This window comes from Heterodontus francisci, chromosome 1 (genome assembly GCF_036365525.1).
Source record: "Heterodontus francisci isolate sHetFra1 chromosome 1, sHetFra1.hap1, whole genome shotgun sequence".
Classification (NCBI taxonomy): Eukaryota; Metazoa; Chordata; class Chondrichthyes; order Heterodontiformes; family Heterodontidae; genus Heterodontus; species Heterodontus francisci.
The window spans coordinates 196,642,019-196,666,635 of record NC_090371.1 but is presented as its reverse complement, the minus strand read 5'-3'; the positions used below and the strand labels follow the sequence as shown (position 1 = coordinate 196,666,635).

The window sequence follows — 24,617 nt, the reverse complement described above, 5'->3', positions numbered from 1 at the left end:
TTCCCTGATCTTTGCCTCAATGTCCCCTCTCAGACCAAAAGGTGGTCTGCGTATAGGCTGAGCTGCAGGTTTCATGTTCTCATCAACTGTTAATCTCACTTGGCAGTTGTGCAATATCCGAATTCCTTGAACTCTGGTCCAAACTCCTCTTGGACCTCCACATAGGATTTCACAGAATTCACTTTCAATCCAATGTGTAGCACCCCCAAGGCTTGGCCAGTTTCTCTACTCAGAAGAGACTTACCATCCTCCTCAATCACTACGAATTCTGCCTCCACACTCTGATCTCCAGCTCTTACACTCACTGTGAAGCATCCAACAGTTTGAAGTGGGGTTTTAGATGTGTAAGTATAATGCTTTTGACACATTTGTGCATTTGATTGTCTTTGTCTTCAGTTCCTCCCACAGTGTTCTGCTGATGACATTACTGTCACTGCCTGAATCTACAATAATGCTCACTTCAACACCCCCAACAATCACTGGAACATTCTCATGGTTGCTTCCATTGACAGTGAGTCCTCACTTACTGCATCTTCTTCAATTCATCTCACAGTTATTCTACTTTCACTTCTCTTTCCTTTACATGGTTTGCCAGGCTTGCCACTCTGTTCAGCTTTGCTTCTGCACTTCTTGGCAAAATGGTCTCTGCCACCACATGTTCAGCATATCTTTCCCTTGGCAGGGCAGCAATCATCTCTTCTATAGTGCCCCAAGCTACCCCATCTGAAACATTCTCTCTCATACTTCTGCTCTTTACATTTATGCGTACCTGGATTCTGTTGTGTCGCTCGATTAACCTCAGATTTTGTCATGCCGTTGCGTTAATGGGACCAAATTTCATGCTGTGAACTTGTCCATCCATTGCTTCCAATGCAGCCTTTATCTTCAAAGTGTCATCCAGCATTAAGTCACCTCTTCTTTCCAGCAGCCTGCGTCTTAACTTATCCGACTTGCAATAATGGATCACCTGATCCATTATCTGGTTATTCAGATCCGTCACAACATAATTGCATCCATCTGATGCTTGCTTCAAATGAGTCACAAATTGGGCTACTATTTCCCCCTCTTTCTATCTCATTTGACAGAAAATATGCCTTTGGAATTTAGCATTTGACGTCACTACATACTGGTCCTTCAAAGCTTTCACTGCACGTTCATAATCTGCCTTTTCTCCCGGGTCAGGCAACATCTTGAAAGTCTCCCTCACTGACCCGCCCACATTGAACAGCAATAAGCCCATCGCTGTGCTTTTTGCACCTCCGTTGCCCATCCAAAAACAAACCGCGACTGTCAGCATATGCTTCAAACTCCTCCAACCACGCTTTCCATTTCACACTGACGGAACTGGCATCACCTGTTGGATCAAACAGCTCAATTCTCCGGACTGCAGACAAAGGAGCTCTAGCAAATGCCATGATACAACTGTAAATATCTCCAAATTTACCTTGTTGCTAATGTCACATTTCAGGTTGAAATGAATCACACTTGAAATTACAGCTTTAACTTTAACAAAGATTTAACAATTTTTTTATTAAAGACTTCTGTAGAGTTCTGTTCACTGTTCTCACTACAGCTGCATATGCTTACCTGACCTTACAACAATCCCCAGGTCAGGTGTTTTCTCCAAAGCAAAAAGCTGCTTTCAGTTTCTCTTCCGAGTACCATATATTCTCTACTACTCAAGCCCACACATACAATTATGACGGACTCCACTGGATCGATTGAACCACCAGATTCTCATCTGCAGCAGCCTAATGGCCTACTCGATGGTCGCTCAGGTGGAGCTGTGGCAACTGTTGTTCCTCTCCTCCACTGCATTGCAAGGGCTCCTCACAAGCGTGAGTAGTCATGTCTTTAATGGGTAGCCCGTGTCCCCAGAATCTATCCCTGAAGGTGAGCGGGGGTGGAGGGAGGGGTTCCTGAAAAGTTGTGGCACCTGGGACTGTCAAAGTATGTAAGAATCGTGGCTGCTTCCTAGGAAGTGGGCACACACATGCAGGAAACGCTTTCGGTGGTCGTAGATCAGTTGTACATTAATTGAATTGAAACCCTTCCTGTTAATGAAGGCTTCTGGCTGGTCCGTAGGAGCCTTGATGGCCACATCCTTACAAGCCAGCATCTACTCGATTAATGAATGGAAGTTAGCTCAACACTGTCCTTCATCACTCTTCAATCTACTTTTCCCAATCCAGAACAGCAGTAACCAGGTACCAGTATAACTAAAGCAAAATACTGCGGATGCTGGAAATCTGAAATAAAAAATAGAAAATGCTGGAAGTACCAGGCAGAATAGGCAGCATCTGTGGAGAGATAACAGAGTCAATGTATCAAGTCGATGACCTGAAACAGTTAGAGAAATAACAGGTTTTAAGCAAGTTCAGAGACACGGAAAGTGGGGGATGGAAGGAAAGAAAAAAAAGGGAAGTTTTGAGATAGAGTGGAAGATAGGAATGATTAAATGCTAAAAGGGATGATGGTTCAAGGCAAAAGAAGTTGGTAACTGGATATGTAAAGAAACAAAAGATGGATCTACAGGAGATACAAATGGCAACAGCAGAACTATCACCAAAATCTGATGTCTGAAAACATCGGGGCAGTGGTTATGATCTGATTTTTTTTATTTATTCGTGAGCATTGCTGACTAGGCTGGCATTTATTGCCCATCCTCAATTGCCCTGGAGAAGGTGGTGGTGAGCCGCCTGCTTGAACTGCTGCAGTCCATATGGTGCAGGTACACCCACAGTGCTGTTAGGTAGTTTGGGAGCTTGGAAGTCCTCGAATGCACATATGATAGATATTATGATAGCATCTGCGGTTTTGTGGGACAAGTGGGGGAGTGTGTACAAGCTGTTGCCTGAACAGATGACTTGTCAAATGTTCTGTTAGGTGTATAACCTTGGTTTCAAAGCTTGTTTTTTTTTAGATGGAGCCTAACTGAAAGGGAATCTAAAACTGAAACATAAATTGAAACTAATACTCGAACAGAAACAGAAAACGGTTGGAACCAGATAAAAAGTACCCAGAGCCCTCCGAGCTCAAATTACGCAGGAGTGGAGTGTCGGAAGGCTGAAAATGTGAAGGCATTTGGTACCTAAATTTAATGAGGAGGGAGTCGAAATGAACTTTGTGTAATTTGTGAAAATTGCTTCAAATCTGGATTGGCCTAAATCATCTTGGACAATTCTCCTACAGAGTGTTTTCATAGGGAAAGCTTTGGAGGTGTACTAATTTCTTTCAGAAGAGCATTCACAGGACTATAACAAAGTAAAGACAGCTGTTCTCAATGCCTATCAATTGGGACCAGAGGCCTACAGACAGAAATTCAGAAATTTAAAAAGGAAACAGGGCCAGACGTATGTGGAATTTTCTAGGGAGATGGAAATATTGTTTGATAGATGGTATAGATCGATGAATCTTACATAAGACTTTGAAAGCCTTAGGGAAGTGATTCTGATGGAAGAATTCAAGAATAGTGTCCCTCAGGAATAAGGTCCCACCTGGAAGAACATAAAGTTTATAAAATAAAGGAAGCCACAGTAGTGGCAGATGATTATGAATTGATTCACAAGAACAGTAGTCACAGGCCCCAAATTGGAAAATGTCAGAGAAATTGGAGAGATAGGAAGTTTGATAATGAAAAGAGAACTTGTTCTATTGAGAAAGATTGCAAAGGTCAAGACACAGATGCTCCTTAGGTTAGAAAAAGCGAAAGCCCCGAGGACATGTTTGAGGGGACTGCCATGTTATTTTTGCCATAAGAAAGAATATGTGAAGGCTGAGTGTTGGAAGTGGAAAAACAAACCTATCGCATGTGTACATTTCAATTGTTTCCCCCAGGAAATACTGTCTTAGCGGGTGACATGCATGATAGGCAGATAGTTTCTCCAGCATGCACTGATGGGGCTGGATTTTATGCGCCCCCTTGGGATGGGAGCAGAGGCGGGGGGAAGCCCCCCTAAAATTGCGTTGAAAGGTGGGGGGGGGGGGGGGTTGCAGACTGCCCGTCGCCTTCCCGACACCTTCCAATTTAGTCCAGGGAAGGGGAAGGACGGCCTTCCCGTTCCAGGCCAACTGGGGCCCTTAAGTGGCCATTAAGGGCCTCTTATCGCCTCCGTCTCAATTTAATAGAAGGCAGTGTTGTGTTATTGCCTTCTTCAGCAGTAAGGTACCAAACAATCATGCTTTTAAAGGTAATCAAAGAGTGTGTTCTTTATTATTAAGTAACAGGTTTACAAGAGAGCTCTATAATACATTTGTCACTAGATGACGAACACCACTGAAACAGAACTATCATGTGCTGATTGATGTCACTTCTTGTGATGATGCATGAAGTACTGAAACTGTTTAAGTGGTATCACAACAGCCGGAGGGGCCCGCAGCCACGGGGAGATACCGCCAGGTAAATCTTGGCCGCCACCTAGCGGGGTTGGGGGTTCCCTACCTTGGGGCAATCGAGGCCCCCCCAGCAGCGATACCCATGCCCCTAGGAAGAACCTCCCACCCTCAATAGTCGCATGCCTGACCCCCACTGTTTCCATCCCCCACCCGTCGCTGGGGCCTGCCTGAATGACCATGGCAACCCCAACCCCACTGCTCCTAGTGGCATTGATGGTACATTATATTAACACTTTAAAGGGATGGGGATCCCGCCTCCTGAAACTTTGAGTTAATAAGACCAGAGGATCTCTCTGAGGATAGGGGGATGGGCACAGATAGACAAAGACGGGGTTCCCGCCTCCAGCACAAAATCCCCCACCAAAGTCCACTGTGTGTATGCAAATGGTAGACAAAACGCAAGATGCACACACATATTACAGTGTTATTTCAGAAAATAAGTTTTCCTTTTCATTATTTTTTATCCAATGATGATTTCCATTATACACATTCTGGTACTGAGGCAAATTTTGCTTTTATATGTAATTTATTCTGGTTGCATTTGTCATATACATATGGGCTGTCATTACAGGTAAAAAAAAAACAATGCAACCCAACCTGTAAAATTGCAGGTAATGTTAAGATTGGTTAAGTCATATTGTATTGTGAAGTAATATGGTGCAATGGTCAGCACTGCAGCCTCACAGTTCCAGCAACCTGGGTTCAGTTCTGGGTACTGTCTGTGTGGAGTTTGCAAGTTCTCCCTGTGACTGCATGGGTTCCCACTGGGTGCTTTGGTTTCCTCCCACAGCCAAAGGCTTGTAGGTTAATAGGTAAATTGCCCTTAGTGTAGGTAGGTGGTAGGAGAATTGAGGGAAGGTAGGGATCTGGTAACAAATATGGGATTAATGTAGGATTAGTATAAATGGGTGGTTGTTAGTCATCACAGACTCAATGGGCTGAAGGGCCTGTTTCAGTGCTGTATCACTCTGTAATCATTTTTTAAGTGGGGAGGGAGTGTAGTGTATGGTAAGAGCTGGTCATATTGTAATACTGCCCTCTCTGTTGGGAGGACTGATGAATAAAGGAGGTATAAAAAGTGGCCGATTAAGTAAAGTCTCTGTGTGAGTTATTTCCAGTCAAAACACCACAGATGCCACCTTCCATTACTTTGCTGATGATTGAGAATAGTCTGATGAGGCGGTAATTGGCTGGATTAGATTTGTTCTGCTTTTTGTGGACAAGACATTCCTGGGAAATGTTCTACATTGTTGGGTAGATGCCAGTGTTGTACTGGAACAGTTTGACTAAGGGCACGGCTAGTCCTGGAGCACATGTCCTCAGTACTACAACTGGGATGTTGTCAGGCTCTGTAGCCTTTACTGCATCCAGTGCCTTCAGCCATTTCTTCATATGCAGAGGAGTGAATTTAACTGGCTGAAAACTGACATCTGTGATGCTGGGGACCTTAGGATGAGGTCGAGTTGGATCAGCTACTCTGCACTTCTAACTGAAGATGGTTGTAAATGATTCAGCCTTGTCTTTTGCACTGATGTGCAGGGCTCCCCCATCATTGAGGATGGGGATATATTTGGAACCTCCTCTGGTTAGATGTTTAATTGTCTACCACCATTCACACTGGAGGCCTGCAGAGCTTTGATCTGATCCGTTTATGTTGGGATTGCTTAGCTCTATCCATAGTATGCTACTTCTGCTGTTTGGCATGTGTGTAGTCCCGTGTTGTACCTTCACCAGGTTGGCACTTCATTTTTAGGAATGTCTGGTGCTGCTCCTGGCATGTTTTCCTAAAATCCTCATTGAAGCAGAGTTGGTCCCCTGGCTTGATGGTAATGGTAGAGTGGGAGATATGCCAGGCCATGAAGTTACAGAAACAAAAACAAGAAATGCTGGAATCACTCAGCAGGTCTGGCAGCATCTGTGGAAAGAGAAGCAGAGTTAACGTTTCGGGTCAGTGACCCTTCTTCGGAACTGACAAATATTAGAAAAGTCACAGATTATAAACAAGTGAGATGGGGGTGGGGCAAGAGATAACAAAGGAGAAGGTGCAGATTGGACCAGGCCACATAGCTGACCAAAAGGTCACGGAGAACAGGCAAACAATATGTTAATGGTGTGTTGAAAGACAAAGCATTAGTACAGATTAGGTGTGAATACACTGAATATTGAACAGCAGCAAGTGCAAACCTGAAGAAAAACAACCTGAAAAAAACAGTGGGTAGTTCCAGATTCTGGTTGAATACAATTCTGTTGCTGCTGAGGGCCCACAGCACCTCATGGATCCCAGTTTTGAGCTGCTGGATTTGTTCTGAATGTATCCCATTTAGCACATTGGTAGTGCAGCACAACAAGATGGAGGGTGTCCTCAGTATGAAGATGGGCCCAGTTTCCAAAGGACTGTGCGATGGTCACTCCTATCAAGACTGCCATGGCCAGATGCAACTGTGACAGGTAGATTGAGGTCAAGCAGGTTTTTCCCTTTTGTTGGTATTTCACCACCTGCCACAAGCCCAGTCTAGCAGCTATGTCCTTCAGAACTTGGACAACTTGGTCAGTAGTGGTGCTACAGAGTCACTGTTGGTGATAGTCATTGAAGCCCCCACCCAGAGTACCATTCTGTGCCCTTGCTAATCTCAATACTTCTTCCAAGTGTTTTTCAACATGGAGAAGTACAGATTCATCAGCTGAGGGAGGGCGTAGGTGGTAATCAGCAGGAGGTTTCTTTGCCCATGTTTGACCTGATGCCATGGGACTTCATGAGGTCCAGAGTCAGTGTTGAAGACTCACAGAGCCACTTCCTCCCGACTGTATACCATTGTGCCGGCATCTCTGCTAGGACTGTCCTGTTGGTGGGACATGACATAGTCAGGGATGGTGATGGAGGAGTCTGGGACATTAATTCTATGGTATGATTCCCTGAGTATGACTGTTGCTTGACTAGTCTGTGGGACAGCTCTCCTAATTTTGTCACAAATCCCCAGATGTTAGTGAGGAAGTCTTTGCAGGGTTGACTGGGCTGGGTGTGCCTTTGTTGTTTCCAGTGCCTAGGTCAGTGCTGGGTGGTCCATTCTGTTTTATTATTATTTGACTTTTCTGTAGCAGTTTGATATAACTGAATGGCTTGCTAGGCCATTTCAGAGGACAGTTAAGAGTCAACTCCATTGCTGAACTTAATGTTGCGTCTGGAAGACTGTAAAGTGCCTAATCAAAAGGTGAGGTGCTGTTCCTCGAGCTTCCATTGAGTTTCAATATAAAATGTAGAAGGCCAAGGAAACAGAGGTTCGAATGGGAGTGTGGCAGTGAATTATCATGGCAAGCAACCGGAAGCTCGGGTCAGGCTTGCGGACCATATAACTATTGGGAATCACTGGGTATGCATATATATATATATATATATATCGTACACAGACACAGATATAAAGGCACCTCAGTGCACACACATTCACTTGGCACCTTTACAGGCAGGTGAGTTCGTGGACAAGCATACAATGTAAAACAATCACCAATTGGACCTCATTGTTTGCCACTTGGGTTCTGGTTAAAATGTGTCCAGTAAATAAATAAATATATTGAATTGAATTTCCCCAAAATCGGTGTAGCTGAGACTAGCTGATCCATAAAATGTTGGGTTAAAACACAAACCCTCATTTTAATCAGAAACAGAACCTGAGTTTCTTATGAAACGAAGGTAAGGGTTATGCAGCAGGTGTTGTGATCAAGTTGACTGTACTCCATTCCTGAAAGTACATTGGTCATTGGCTGCAAGGATTCTGATTCACTCCTATGCTGTCTGCAATATACTCAAATTAAAAATCCAGCAAATATTGAAGAAAGTTCACAACAGTGAGAATGATGTGTTAGATGGCAAAATTCACTGCACATGACACCAATCTCACCATTGCAGGAAATTCTGAACCATCATAATAATGCTTTAAGCATGTCTTAATTGCCAAGAAGTAATTCCAGCCAGTATAGATAGTACAGACATATGCAGAAGATACTTTGCATCCATATGGAATGAACAGTATTAAAGGAAGAATACAGATGCTGCTGCACATATCTTTTATTTTACAGAAAAGATCCTGTGACTGGCCTGAATTCTTTATTATGCCGATTTATCTGTATTATGCAATTGTCTGAATTATACTAAGTAAGATGAGCTGTGAAGTGAATAAATAACATACAGCCTAAAGGAGATCATTAGAAGACATATTAAACTGAATTCAGTTTAACCAGATGTGACATTTTCAGCTCTGTTTCACTAGTATACGCAATGCACAGGAACACTCGAACACTCTCCTAACTGACATAGATGCCATAATGATTTTCATGACATCATAATGTTCCAATTATGTAGCCATTGTGTGGGAGGCTTCCATTAAATTTCTTACAGTTGCAGACTGCACAGACATTTTAAATGTGTTCATAAAGATTATCTCTTGTCACTGTTTCTAAAGAAAGAGTAAACACATTCCAAGAGTATTTGCAATTTCATCAGAATTAGCAGCTGCTGCAGATCTTTCCCAAGGATTTGCAGTTTCAGAAGAGGTTCAGAGTGGGATGCTATATAATTGCATTGGGAGTCAGTTTTATCTTCCCTTTGGCCATCAGTCTGTACCAGGACTTTGTATGTGGCGAGTATGCCAGTTTTCCAAGTTTGCTCCCCACTGGCAGCACGAACTTGGGAAAATTATGCGATACAAATCCCAAAGATGGCCAATGACAAACTGTGGATAATCCTGAAATCAGACCTAGAAAACAGCTCCAGGACAGGGACACCTCCATCAGTGACTGTCAAGGTAATGGCTTTCATGGAATTGTACACTACTGGGTCCTTCAAAGAACAACTAACTTTATCTGCTGAATCTCCCAATCAGAAGTGCACAATTGCCTCATGCAGATCTCAGATGGCATATTTGCCCATGCCACTCAATTAATTTATTTCCTCAAGTAAAACAGTTTGCAGCAGGAGAGAGCCGTAGTCCAGCTATCACAACTATTGCTGAGATGGCTGTCTGGACTTGTTTTTTGTGTAACATATCTGGGAGGTAATTTTCAATGTTACTGCCTGGGCAGTGTTATGACCAAGGCAGGAGGAGAGCACGGACTTTTCTAGTTCCACTTCTCTACAGGTCACAACATATATTTAAATGTTTACCCAGTTACCGACATGGTCAATCATAGACTCTACTCCTTATCACAGAATAAAATATACCAATTAGGTTTCTTTAATAAACAACAAAATTATCAGTTTATTATAAAACAAGACATAATCAGTAATGAAGCAAAGCATAAAAATACAGATTGAAATATGAAAGTTCCCTTTTACCTTAGCCCCCTCACACACACACAAACACACCAGTTAACTGAAAAAAGAGATTTTCACTTTAGAGCTCTGTTACAAAACAAAAACAAAAAATATACTTTGGCCAAATGCTTGCTAATTCTGGAAGGAAAAAGAGAAGATATAGAAAGATGTCAGTTGTCGATTTTTGGTTTGGCGTCCAAAATACGCATATACATCTGTAATTGGGATCTATCAGGAACAGTTCTTTTCAGGCGACATTGAAGATCAGTTTGGTAGGCTTTCCAGGAGAAATGTGATAACAGGGGTTTCTGGCAGGCTTTTTGGAAGAAATGCAGCATCAGTTTCTCTATTTCTTCCACTTGATTCTCAGGAAGTTCTCAAAGAGATGGAAGAGGGTGCTGAAGGTGATGCTCTCTTGGCTGGGTTTCTCTAACTGCCTTCAAAACAGTTCACACCCCAACACACTGTCCAAAGCAAAACCAAAAACAATATCTCAAGAGTCAAGCCTCCTGACCCCGATAAATCTTGACCTGTCACTTCTCCGTAAACATCTCCCCAAGTCAAAAGCCCCTGCTGGATCATTATCTGAAGACAGGTGACTTCCAGTAAATATTGTTTTCAAACAAGACCACTGAGTGTCCTTTCAATGACCCCAGTGAAGAAGAAAAAAACATCCACGGAATCCTTTTCAGTTTTCCCAAATAAAACAATGTCCATAATTCTAAAATACATCATTCCTCAAAAAAAACTTCACAAAAAATGTAGAAGCACCATCATAACAGTGGTAACATGACAAAATGGATTGCCCACCCTTTATAGAAGTTAACCAATTTTAATTCCATTGATTTCAAACCTGGGATTCTATAAAGGATAATGTGCCCTAACTTGTTACCACCCAAGGGCTGATGTTGAAAATAATCCCCTGCATGGGGAAACTGGGTGTAGAATCATGGAAGGACATCTTTATCATCTGTGCCAGCAACTTCCACTTCCCTACTGCTGGATGTTCCCTCAGCAGGGCTATAGATCTGTATAGACCTGTATGAGAACAGACTCCTGGACAGCTATAGGATCATTGAAATATCACATCCTGACTGAAATTCAGCAGGAAACTCCCGGCTGAGGGAAGCCTTGCCCTGTAAGGGCCAGACAGAAGTTATGCCACTTACAAAATAATGTGGAGGCTGCAAAAATGACAGAGGGCCCATGAGGTAACTGAGTCTTTCCCTATTTCAATGGTAGTTCCACTAGTCTACCGCCAAAGTTGCAGTGTGAGAACGGTTGAAGCCCTGAATTTCAGAGCCTATACCTGTGCATTTAGCAAGATGAATAGCTGTGTGTCAGACTGCCAGACTGTGAAGCTCTCTAATAACCACGCTATAACACTAACAGAATGTCATTGTATCCCTGTAGAGTGTCATCTTCATGCCTCTTCTGTGAAATAGAAAGGCAATGCATTGAGTGAGTTTTTCTAGATTTGGGAGAATGCTGGAGGCTAGTACCTTGAACATTGGCCTGGATTATGTAGAGGAAATGACAGTGAGACTGTCAGCATTCGCCTCCTCTACTTCGGTGAAACTGACAGCAACTTCTGGAGTCCCAACATAACAGAATAATGCAGAAATTCAAAAGATGCTGTCAGTGATTCTACGCTTCTCCAGAGGGTGCACTGTTGAGTCACCCCTAAACGATAATCAATGAAAATCAATTGAATTTGACAGGAACGTTCTCTATTACTCTGTTAGGCTTACTGTAAAAGCCCTTGAAAAAGTTACACCTTGTTGAATGAGGTGTAACTGGGTTTTTAATGACAGCTAACTTCATAATTACGGCTAAACACCCTCACTGGCCCTGAGAACAACCTTTATATTTGTGGAATGTGAAATTTCCCTGTAATGATAAACAAATTCAAAATTTTTTTTAAATAAGGAAAATCATTTATTAGAAGTTTATTTGAGCTTCTTTCGTAATCCAATCATAATCATTTATTTTGCTATCTAAAAGTTTAAATTAAAAGTGAAGGTTATTAAATATTTCTAACTTCCTGGTTTGCAGTGTGTGAATACTTCAATGTGATTGGCTGCCTATCAGCAACTTTAGTAAATTATATACTTTCAAATTTATATTATTTGTTGCAAAACATTAGTTCCTGTTTCGTGTTTAATGTCATTCTTTCTAATTAGATTTTCGATGGTTTTGACATTTGGTTTATAAATAGTCTGAGATCCAGGCAATTCGATTGGAAAAGTTGGAGGCATATGTCAATGATTTGATAACATTACTTGCACTTCTAATCATTGCTTTAAACTGGTTATTTGGAAATGCTGTTGAAACTCTCATCCATGTCTTTGCGACCTCCAGACTTGAATATTCCGATGTACCCTTGGTCAATCTCCGATCTTCCACCCTACATAATCTTGAGCTCATCCAAAACTCTGCTGCCTGTATCTTAACTTGTAACAAGTCTTGTTCACTCATAACCCTGTGATTGCTGACCTACATTACTAAACGTGCAGCTGCTCAGTTTGCAATATTGTAGAGGTGGCAGCTGGATTTCATTTAGATGTAATATTTTTCATTTCCTATTTTAATTCTGTGTTAAAAAAGTCCTTGAATTTCCTGAAAACTTGCAACATTCTGATGCAGAACTTCCAGGAAATAATGGCATGAGAGACTTATGTAATTACTTATGCCACACCAAAATTTCCTGAGGCATTTAGAATCATAGATTCTTTCAGTACAGAAGAAGGTCATTTGATCAGTCTTGCCTGTGCCAACTCTTTGAAAAGACTCTAATTTGGTTCCGTACCCCAGCTTTTTGCCCATAACCTCTCAAATTAGTCATCTTTAATTGTCCAATTGGGCGTGAAATTTCCTCACAGTGCTACAGAGGCCTTGCGGTGCTCTATCTATCTGCCCCGGGCTGCCAGCAGCTACCTGCATGACCCATGCAACATTGCTGAATAAGAAGTACTTGGTGTTCCCTGCGTGCACCAGAAAACTTTGAACAGTCACTCTCCTGCTGTCACATAACCCAATCAGCGGATGTGATGCCAGGATTCCAAATTGGGTCAACAAATGTGCAAGCAGCACTCTGCAAACAACAAGCATGAAGCTGCAAGATGGGCCTGCACTAGCATTATTTAAAGGGGAAGACACCCAATTTGTTTTTATTCATTCATGAGATGTGGCCAGCATTTGTTGCTCATCTCTAATTGCCCTTGGGAAGGTGGTTAGGAGCTGCCTTCCTGAACCGCTGCAGTCCATGTGGTGTAGGTACACCCATAGTGCAGTTAGGAAGGGAGTTCCAGGATCTTGACTCAGCAACAGTGAAGGTATGATGATATAGTTCCAAGTCAGGATGGTGTGTGACTTGGAGAGGAACATGCAGGTGATGGCGTTCCCACGCATCTGCTGCCCTTGTCCTTCTAGGTGGTAGAGGTCACGGGTTTGGAAGGTGTTGTCAAAGGAGTCTTGGTGAGTTGTTGCAGTGCACCTTGTATATGCTAAACAGTGCTCTCACTGTGTATCGGTGGTGGAGGAAGTGAATGCTTGTTTTAGTGGATGGAGTGCCAATCAAGCGGGCTGTTTTGTTCTGCATGGTGTCGGGTTTCTTGAGTATTGTTGGAGTTGCACTCATCCAAGCAAGTGGAGAGTATTCCATCGCACTCCTGCCTTGTGCCTTGTAGATGGTGGACAGGCTTTGGAGAGACAGGAGGTGAGTTACTTGCTGCAGAATTCCCAGCCTCTGACCTGCTCTTGTAGCCACAGTACTTATGTGGCTGCTCCAATTCAGTTTCTGATTGATGGTGATCCCCATGATGTTGATAGTGGGGGATTCAGCGATCGTAATGCCATTGAATGTCAAAAGAAGATGATTAGATTCTATCTTGTTGGAGATGGTCATTGCCTGGTATTTATGTGGCGCGAATGTTCTTGCCACTTATCAGCCCAAGCCTGAATTTTGTCCACATCTCGCTACATATGGACACAGATTGTTTCAGTAATCGAGGTGTTGCGTATGGTACTAAATATTTTGTAATCATCAACGGACATCCCCACTTCTCACTTATGATGGAGAAAAGGTCATCGATGAAGCAGCTGAAGATGGTTGGGCCTAGGTCATTACCCTGAGGAACTCCTGCAGTGACGTTCTGGAGCTCAGATGATTGACCTCCAACGACCACAACCATCTTCCTTTGTGTTAGGTATGACTCCAACTAGTGGAGAGTTTTTCCCCTGATTCCTATTGACTTCAGTTTTGCTCGGGCTCTTTAATGTCACACTTGGTCAAATGCTGCCTTCATGTCAAGGGCAGTCACTCTCACTTCCCCTCTTGTGTTCAGCTCTTTTGACCATGTTTGAATCAAGGCTGTAATAATGTCAGGAGCAGAGTGTCCCTGGCAGAACCCAAACTGAACATCGATGAGCAGGTTATTGCTCTGTATTTGCCACTTGATAGTACTGTCAACGACAGTTTCCATTTCTTTGCTGATGATTGAGAGGAAGCTGATGGGGCGGTAATTGGCTGGATTGGATTTGTCCTGCTTTTTGTGGATAGGACATACCTGGGTAATTTTCCACATTTTTGGGTAAATGCCAGTGTTGTAGCTGTACTGGCTATTGTACTATTGCTGGGATGTTGTCAGGGTCCATAGCCTTTGCAGTATCTGTTGTATATTGTTGTTAGTGTAGCTCTGGCATCGTTTACAGATGTCTCAGATTCTTTGTAATGCTAAATACTAACTCGTTTATATACATAACTATTTGCACTCATTAAGCATGGCCAGCTAGCAACTCTCATGATGCTTCTAGCTTCTTCCAAGCCTAATACCCATGTAACTATTACATCATCATCACTGCAGTGGGAGTGGTTACTCTCATTGTCTCAAACATTAACGCTTTCAGACTCTTATACTACATCTGCCCCCAAGTCTTTGTCCATATATATATATACTTGAGAGATATATATATATACATCCATTCATTTTAACTTTACATACTACCCCATCTCCTCCTAAGTCTCTGACATCATAAATTCAGTCTATCAGGAGGTTTCCCAACTCTCCCTGAATGTGTTCTTGTCCATCTCGGAAGACCAGTAATCTTTCTTGGAAGTGTTGTTTGACAACTTGGATGGCCTTGACTTAAGTTTGTAGTATCTTGTTGTCTCCGGGTTTCTTGATCATCATCTGATTCTTCCAGATATATAAGTGGTTGTTGTGTTTGAGGAATAGGGATAAGGTTTCTCCTATTTTGGCATATATTACCCTTGGGAGTGTGTACTACATAAGATCTCAGATGAACTTCATCTCTCTGGATGACTCTCCCTTCACGTCCTATATCTTGTATCCATACTTTCTCTCCATCCTTTAGCATTGGTAGGTTTCTGATACAAAACCTCTTATTGTAATTGAGAGCTTGTTAGTTCCTGTAGGACTTCTCTCTGTCTTGAACTTTTTGTAGTCTTGTATATCTAGCCCAGGAAGTACTTTTGGAAAGTTTGCTTGAGAGCAGCTGTAGGACTCTGGCTGTTTGATTTCATTCACATTTTTCATTAAATGTAGGTCTAAGCACACATTTCTGCTTAATAGAGAAAATTCTTGTTTTTTTTGGAACGTATAGGGTTTTCATTATCTGCCTTCCCCTTTATTAAAGTATAGCTTGTAACTTTCCCTTAACCTTCAGTTCAATCCCTCCTGGACCGTGTAACTGAGTGTCAGCAGATTGTAAGCAATGTGTTAACAACCATGGCTCTTGGTATTACAGAAATATGACACTTGCGCCTGTGTCCAATTTGAAATTAATAATATGTCCATTGACATAAATGTCTGCCATCCAGAATGCCTGATTGGGGGTCATTAATTTCCCCGATGAAATCTCCTGGTATGTCTTCCAATGGAAGTTGTTCCACTTCAATCACAGCTCTACGTGTGAAGACTTTTTGCTTGACATTTCTGTGAGAAGTGGTCTTTCTCTGGTACATCTTTCTGAAATGGCCTGCCTTATTGCAATTAAAGCATTCAGCTTTATTAGCAGGGCACTGCTCACGTATGTGGATCTTACCGGCTCCAGAGTGCTGGCAGGGTTTCACAGCGTCTTGCACCTTCCCCCCAAGTGTGCCTTCTTATCTGCAGTGTGCTTTTCCGTCCTAGGCTTCAGGAACTGTACCGTCATCAGATTCTTTCTGATCTAAGGCTTCCCTTCAGCCTAAAGGATTGTTCTATTTTGTCTTCTGACCTCTACCTGTCACACCATCTGAATCGCTTTCTCAAGAGTGAGGTCATCTTTTGATTGTAAGAGATCTGATAAAGCCTCATCAGTTATTCCCACTACTATTTGGTCCCTGATCAACTCAGACTTCAGTTCTCCATACTCACATCCCTCAGCCAATCTGTACAAATCGTAATGAAAGTGTCCACTGATTCGTCCAGCTTTGGACTCTTTTACTAAACTTTGCTCTTTCCTGGGTCTTATTACTTCTTAAATTAAAGTATTTGTTGAAGGTTTGTAACACGTCCTCAAACTTGTCTGGAGCCTCATTTATACCTTGCCTTATGATTATGTCATCAGCAATTGCACCCATGGAGTATAGAAGAGTATTAACTTGCTCAGCCTTAGAGATTTGGTGTGTAGTTGAGAAGCTATTCTAAATCTGGGAAATCCTTTTCTCCATATTGACAAATTCTGTACCCGATTGGGTCCTTCTGAATTCTGGAAGCTTTCAGGCATCATGTATTTCAACATTTTTTTCTAACTCTTTTAGAGTTATATAGCACAGGAACAGGCCCTTTGTCCCATCGTGTTCGTGCCAGCCATCAAGCCTATCTATTCTAATGCCATTTTCCAGCACTTGACTTGTAGCCTTGTATACTATGGTGTTTCAAGTGCTCATCTAAATACTTCTTAAATGTTGTGAGGGTTCCTGCCTCTACCACCCCGACAGGCAGTGTGTTCCAGATTCCTCTGGGTGAAATAAATTTTCCTCAAATCCCCTCTAAACCTCCTGCCCCTTAAATCTATGGCCCCTGGATATTGACACCTCCGCTAAGGGAAAAAGTTTCTTTCTATCTATCCTATCAACGCCCCTCATAATTTTGTATACCTCAATCAGGTCCCCCCTCAGCCTTCTCTGCTCTAAGGAAAACAACCCTAGCCTATCCAGTCTTTCTTCATAGCTGAAATGCTCCAGCCCAGGCAACATCCTGGTGAATCTCCTCTGCACCCTCTCCAAGGCAATCATATCCTTCCTATAGTGTGGCGACCAGAACTGTACACAGCTATGGCCTAACCAGCATTTTATACAGCTTCGACATAACCTCCCTGCTCTTATATGCTATGCCTCGGCTAATAAAGGCAAGTATCCCATATGCCTTCCTTACCACCTTATCTACCTGTACTGCTGCCTTCAGTGATCTATGGACAAGTACACCTCTGTACTTCCTAGGGTCCTACCATCCATTGTATATTCCTTTGCCTTGTTAGTCCTCCCAAAATGCATCACCTCACACTTCTCAGGATTAAATTCCATTTGCCACTGCTCTGCCCATCTTACCAGCCCATCTATATTGCCCTGTAATCTAAGGCTTTCCTTCTCACTATTTACGACACCACAAAATTTTGTGTCATCTGCGAACTTACTGATCATACCTCCTATATTCACGTCTAAATCATTAATGTACACTACAAACAGCAAGGATCCCAGCACCGATCCCTGTGGTACACCACTGATCACAGGCTTCCAATCGCAATTTTTCTTTGCTTTAATGGAGGTGTTCCCGCTTTTTTGGAGGTTTCCTGTTCTTTTTGGGAATTCCTGTGCTTTTCTGAGGTTTCCTGCTCTTTTCAGATGTTCCCGCACTTTTCTGAGGTTTCCCGCTTTATTCGGGTGTTCCCGTGCTTTTTCTCTGCAGTCTGCTCAAGTAATGGCCACCGACTTCAGACTCGGCCTCACAAGGGATAGACTTTTTTTTTCATCTCACCTGCCCAGTGCACCGTTAAACATTAAATGCACCTTTTCTAAAACGTTTCTCACCCGATCCCCAAGTGTCACTCAGTAATGTGACTCACAGCCTGATCGCTGACATGGTTTCTGCTCGCAGACCACCATGATTCTGTTGTGCAGCCTGAAAATCTGCACTGCTGATTCACTAACTGTCTGTGACTTCCATCGGCTATGGAGCAGCTCTGGAGCTCTTCGCAATCTCCTTTTGAGATCTACCATCTTCTTGGCGCTTCTATATGAGATGAGGTCTTTCAATAATTTCTAGGATTATGTACTACTTTATCAAATAAGTTTGGAAAGTCCATATAAACAGGGCTGACTTTAGTGGAGCAGGGAGGGGACCCAAACGAGAAAGCAAGGGGAACCCCGCCTCAGCCCTTCGGAACCACCTCGGTGCAGTTCAACGGCGCTTGGAATTTAACCATCCTTAGTTGTATCAGCCATGCCACCAAGAGTGGTGGCCACTGCCCATACTACACCAAGCCTGTTGCTGGAGCCCCGGACCCCAGCTAAGTGTGGTGGGGTTTCTGGGGCCAATCCGGTAGAACCTGGCGAAGTGGGGGATGGCCACCGAGGGCAGGGGGTGTTCACGGAGGGGAAGCCTTTTCCATCAGGGGCCCTCTTTGGGCACAGATTACCCATGGAGGAGTTCCCCTCCCCACAACAAGCCCACATGGAGACCGCCTTCTTTCACTGGGCAACCTCCCTACGTGGCAAAGGACAACACCCCACCCCCCGGCTACTGATTGGCCACTTAAGGGCCTCAATTGGCCTCTGGTCAGGAAGGCCGTCTTCAGCCTTTCCCATCCCTGACTTAATTGTAGTGTGATGGGAAGGTGATGGGCTGTCCGCGCCCCTCCCCCCACCTTCCCTTGCAATTCTATCAGCCCATTAAATTCTACCCACAATGTCTACTGCATTATTTGTATCAATTTGCCCTGTTAGTTCATCAATATATTTTCTTAACTTATACTTTCATCTCTGTCTGTTAATTCCATCTTTCTTTTCATCCCTTTACAGCAACAACTTATATTGATAGAGCATCCACCAAGCCACATAAGGCAATGTTAGGGCTGATGGCCAAAAGCTTGGTCAAAGAGGTAGGTTTTAGGAAGCATTTTAAAGAAAGAAAGATAGAGAGGTGGAGAGGTTTAGGGAGAGTATTCCAGAACTTAGGGCCGAGGCAACAAAAGGCACAACCACCAATGGTGGAGCGATTAAAATTGAGGATGCTCAAGAGGCCGGAATTAGATGAGCTTATTTAGCTCAGAGGGTTGCGGGGCTGGGGGAGATTACAGAGATAGGAAGGGGCGAAGCCATTTGAAAACAAGGATAAGAAGATTAAAATTGAGGCATTGCTTGATTGTGAACCAATTTAGGTCAGTGGGCGCAGGGGTGATGGGTGAACGGGACTTGGTGTGAATGAGGGCACAGGCAACAGAGTTTTGGATAGCTCCTAGTTTCCAGAGGATAGAATATGGGAGATCAGTCAGGAGTGCATTGGAGTAGGCAAGTCTTTTTTTTATTTGTTTCATGGGATGTGGGTGTCGCTGGCTGGGCCAGCATTTATTGCCGGCTGTGTTTGCTGAAATGCCACCACTAGGTGGCGCTGCAATGGCACATGCGCAAACGCAGCCTGTGCCACTAAAACGTCACAGTCTGCGACGTCAGGCAGCTGGCAGGATTAAAGATGGCGCTACTCAAATAATCACACGATGGCAACCTAAAGACATGGCAGCACAAAATGGCCGGAGGGGAGAGAGCGAGCGGGCAGGGGAGGGGAGGGAGCGAGCGGGCCAGGGAGGGGAGGGAGTGAGTGGGCCGGGGAGGGGACGGAGCGAGCTGGCCAGGGAGGACAGGAAGCGAGCCGACGGGCGGGCAGTGAACGAGCGAGCGAGTAGGCGGGTGGGTGAGCCGGCAGTTGGTGGTATGGCGAGCGAGCGGTGAGCGAGCGGTCGGGGCTGTGAGCGAGCGGGCCGGGGGCTGTGAGCGAGTGGGCGGGGGGGGGGGGTGAGTGAGCAGGCGGGCGTTGGGAGCGGGCGGCGGGGGGAAGGAGGAGAGCGTACCCGCCACCAGCAAGTCTTCGGCCGCGCTCTCCCCGCACCCACTCTCTCCCCACTCCCCAGACCCCCTCTCCCCCCACCCCTGCTCTCTCTCCACTACCCAGACCCCCTCTCCCCCCACCCCTGCTCTCTCCGGCCCGGATCCCCCACCATCTGCCTGCGTTACACGATGACGTCATCTGCGCATGCGTCAACCAGTCCTGGCACTGCGAAACGCAGTGCATGCGCAGAGGGTTGGAACCAATCTGATTGGTTCATGCGCAGATTGGTACAGTCGGTTGACGTAAGCTGCCGGCTGCGTTGTCAGTAATCACTTTGTTTATTGCCCATCCCTAATTGCCCTTGAGAAGGTGGTGGTGAGCTGTCTTCTTGAAACGCTGCAGTCCATCTGGTGTGGGTACACTCACAGTGCTTTTAGGAAGGGAATTCCAGGATTTTGACCCAGCGACAGTGAAGGAACGGCGATATAGTTCCAAGTCAGGATGGCGTGTGGCTTGGAGAGGAACTTACAGGTGGTGGAGTTCCCATGCATCTGCTGCCCTTGTCCTTCTAGTTGGTAGAGGTCGTGGGTTTCGAAGATGCTGTCGAAAGAGCCTTGGTACGTTGTTGTAGTCCATCTTATAGATGGTACACAGTGCTGCCATTGTGCGTCGGTGGTGGAGGGAGTGTATGTCTGTGGATGGGGTGCCAATCAAGCGGGCTGCTTTGTCCTGGACGGTGTTGAGCTTCTTGAGTGTTGTTGGAGCTGCACCCATCCAGGCAAGTGGAGAGTATTCCATTACACTCCTGACCTGTACCTTATAGCTGGTGGAGTCAGGAGGTGAGTTACTCGCCACAGGATTCCTAGCTCTGACTTGCTCTTGTAGCCATGGTATTTATATGGCTACTCCAGTTCAGTTTCTGGTCAATGGTAACCCCCAGGATGTTGATAGCGGGGGATTCAGCGATGGTAATGCCATTGAATGTCAAGGGAAGATGGTTAGATTCTCTTGTTGGAGAGGGTCATTGCCTGGCACTTGTGTGATGCGAATGTTCCTTGCCACTTATCAGCCCAAGCCTAGATATTGTCCAGGTCTTGCTGCATTTCTACACGGACTGCTTCAGTATCTGAGGAGTCGCAAATGGTGCTGAACATTGTGCAATCATCAGCGAACATCCCCACTTCTGACCTTATGATTGAAGGAAGGTCATTGATGAAGCAGCTGAAGATGGTTGGGCCTCGGACACTACTCTGAGGAACTCCTGTAGTGATGTCCTGGAACTGAGATGATTGACCTCCAACAACCACAACCATCTTCCTTTGCACTAGGTATGACTCCAACCAGCTCCAACTGACTCCAGTTTTGCTCCAGCTCCTTGATGCCATATCTCAAGTTTAGCTCTTTTGTCCATGTTTGAACCTAGGCCGTAACAAGATCAAGAGCTGAGTGGCCCTGGCGGAACCCAAACTGAGTGTCACTGATCAGGTTATTGCTAAGCAACTGCCGCTTGATAGCACTGTTGACGACACCTTCCATCACTTTATTGATGATTATGAGGTTCTGTCTGCGTTTCCAGAGGCACTGTGCACCATTGGACAGATTGGAGGAGTCCATCTGTACCTTGAGTGTCATGATGTCTCAGGCTTTTGCATTGATGTCCACATCCATAAGAAAAGTGGCCACCTGCATGGAGAATCAGGTGCGGCAGGCAACCGAGGGCATGCTGGCCCTCACCAATGGCCTGCACACTCAAACTATCACTTTAAATAGGATCGTGGAAAGACTCACCTTGGCCGTTCAGAGCTAAGTGCTCGCTACTTCTTGACTAGCAGGTAAGTTCAGGTTGGCCATAAAATGGAAGACGGAGAAAGGGGAGGTGGAAGTGTGGACTCTGCTCAAGGTGTTTCCACTCTTCCTCCTTGTCCCCCTCGACCTTGCCCCCAGATAGAGCTCTACATGCTGCTTCCTGTCCCGATGACCGAGTCTGTCCCTCCACAGGTGAGGGTGAGGCAGTCTTTTGCAGGGCACTCACAGACTCCAAAACACAGAGGATATCAAACATGAGCAGCTGAGCAGACAGAGCAGGGGAATGAGCAGCTACCTCTCCCTTTGCTGAAGCCACAGGTGTTGCATTATGTAGAAGTATTCGGAAAAGGAAGAGAAAGACTTTGTACTTGCACAAGGGGTGTCACTTGGATATTTACAAGTCTGTCACTGTGTCAATTTTGTTGTCCATGTTAAAGAACCATAAACTTTATTTCAAATCTCCATTGTCCAGTCATCACCATTGTTGCTTCTCACTTGCCAAGTGCCATCAGTCTTGGGGAAAATGTTATGGCCAGAGTAAAAGACAAGCAATGGGTGTCAATGAAATGAAAGGATTATTGACTCTGGGAATGATTTGTGTTTGGTTGGGCGGGGTGGGCAAGCCACCTAGTGGGTTCAGCACTATTGCACCATATGGCTTCCCAGCTTCAGGTTAGTTGAATCGTGCCTCTATGAGTCAGGCAGAGGCATCTCTGGCAGTTAGTTGAGCGGCTGCAGGGACCCTGGTACATCAGGCTCCTCCTCCTCCTTCTGCTCCTCCTGCTGCACCTCCTCTTCCTCATCCTCCTCCTTCCAAGATGCAGAGGTCATCACATTCTTTCTCCTGCAGATCCATTCCTCTCTGCAGCCCATTGTGCAAGACCACAACCATTTGGGACACCCTTGCTGGTACATACAGAAGGGTGCCTCCCTTAAACAATGTCCCCGGGTCTGAAGCATTTGTAGACATCTACTTTGTCCTTTGCTGTTGCTTGAATATCTTTTCTGCTGATGGTTCCCTGAAAAGCCCCTTTCAGTGGAATGGATTGTACGAATAAAATATGAACTTGAGCAAGCCGAGTATTATTACTGGTTAGCTTACACATTACAACAACACCGACTTCTGGCAGGAGTTGAGGATCTGAGTTGTGCACAACCTGGCACCATTCCATTGTTGTTTTTCTTCTTCACATACCCAGCTAATGACGTAAAAATGTATCTGTGTCTGGAGTTCGTGCCATTACTAGGAGTGCAGTCTTCTATGCTGCACAATCTCACACCTGGGATGCTTCACCGGTGCCATCACAGCTTTGCGAAGCTTTAGAAGCCACACCACAATTGGCTGAACCATGAGCTTGGAGTAAGGAGTGAGACGATTGGCTGAACCCCATTACTAAGACGATGGCCAGAGTGGCATGTGTCTAGGCATCTGAATCGCATCTTCAGCAACCCAATGGCTTGCTCAGTAATTGCTTGTGTGCTCTTGTGGCTCTGATTGTATCTTTCCTGATCATCAGATGTAGGGTTCCTCACAGGTGTCATCAGCCATGTCTTTAGAGGGTAGCCCTTGTCTCCAAGGAGCCATCTGCTGATTCTGCTGGGAGGTGCGAAGACCTGTGAGAGATGTGATGGTGCAAATGAAGGCATCATGGCATCTTCCAGGATATCTTGCCCAGATGTGCATGAATACCTTGCACTGGTTACATTTCAGTTGATCATTGATGGAGTGGAATCCCTTTAGATTGATAATTACTCCTGGATAATCTAAGGGCACCTTGATTGCCACTTGGGTACAATCTATGACTCCCTGTACTTGTGGGAATCCAGCCTTTGCAGCAAATTTGAGGGCCCTCTCGTTCTGACTGGCCTCATCAGTAGCCAAGTGGACGTAAGTGATGACCCTGGGAAATGGCATCTGTCAACCGGGAGATGCACTTGTGCACAACAGATCATGAAATCCTGCAGATGTCAGCAGCAGATCCCTGGAAGGAGCCGAAGGCATAAAAATTCAGGGCTGTGGTGACCTTGACAGCCACTGACAATGCGTGGTCCTCGTCTCACTAGGAAGGAGGTCTTGTCCCAGAGGCTATAGATGTCGGCAATGACCTGCCATGAAAGTCTGAGCCTCCTAAATAATTATTGCTCAGTCATGTCCAGAAAGCTGATCCTCTGCCCGTATACCTTGTGTTCAGGATAACGTCATCTTCAAGCTCTGTGTCAATCCCCTCTGTTCTGTGGAGTGCAGATAGTTGAAGAGAAGGCCGTTGCTGTGGTGGGAGTTGCTCCTGCTGCTATTGGTGTTGCTGGTACTGCTCCTCTTGTTACTCATCAGGAGGTCTAAGGTATAGCAGCAGAAGCTGCTGTTATGCTGTTGTGAAGGCTTGTGGCAGGGAAGTTCAGAACAAAGTTAAAAAAAAGTCCAAGGTATCAAAAATGACCTCCAAAGTAATGGAAGTCAACAGCAAAGCAGTGAAATTAAACTGTCAGATCAAGGCCCGTGAGCAAAAGCCTTTCACTGAAGTAAGGAAGCAGCTGTCCTGATTTAGTATGTCAAGGCTTTTTGGCCTGTCCGTAACACAGCCCTGCCAATTCCTCCTGTGCTCTTGACCTGTTGAGCCTGGCAAGTTTCAGACACTCTGGGGAAACCTATGTTAAAGCAAGAATGTAGGGTTAAATCTTCCATCAATTACCACTGTGCATATGATAAATATGATAATTGCTGACCTGCCAGTCACAAGTGGTTTCCCCCGCGCCTCACAATGGCACCGGTCAAATGCAAAAGTCAGCATTTTTTGATGTTTTAACCCCTGCATGCACCAACATCCACCACCCCCTCCCTTACAGGTGAAAATTACTCTGTGTGTGCCTCAATAAGGATTCTTAAATCTGACTGGCTGTAGAGACATATTGGGCTGGATTTAGTGCTGGCGGCAGATGTCCCACCGTGGGGTCCGAAAATGGGGGCGAACCTGCTTTGGCGGTCAGCAGATCCCGAGGCTGCATCTTGTCAGCAGCAGCCAATTAATTAAGCTCCCTATCAAGGACTGCTGCCTGCCAGTCAC

General features: G+C 44.8%; 1 protein-coding gene across 1 annotated transcript; it reads right to left on the bottom strand.

Moving 5' to 3' along the window:
• Positions 1-22,487: 22,487 nt before the first annotated feature.
• Positions 22,488-22,906, bottom strand: exosc1 (exosome component 1). The gene is given in 3 exon segments (XM_068032515.1): positions 22,488-22,713; positions 22,715-22,843; positions 22,845-22,906. Coding segments are annotated over 3 exon segments (417 nt in total).
• Positions 22,907-24,617: the final 1,711 nt, after the last annotated feature.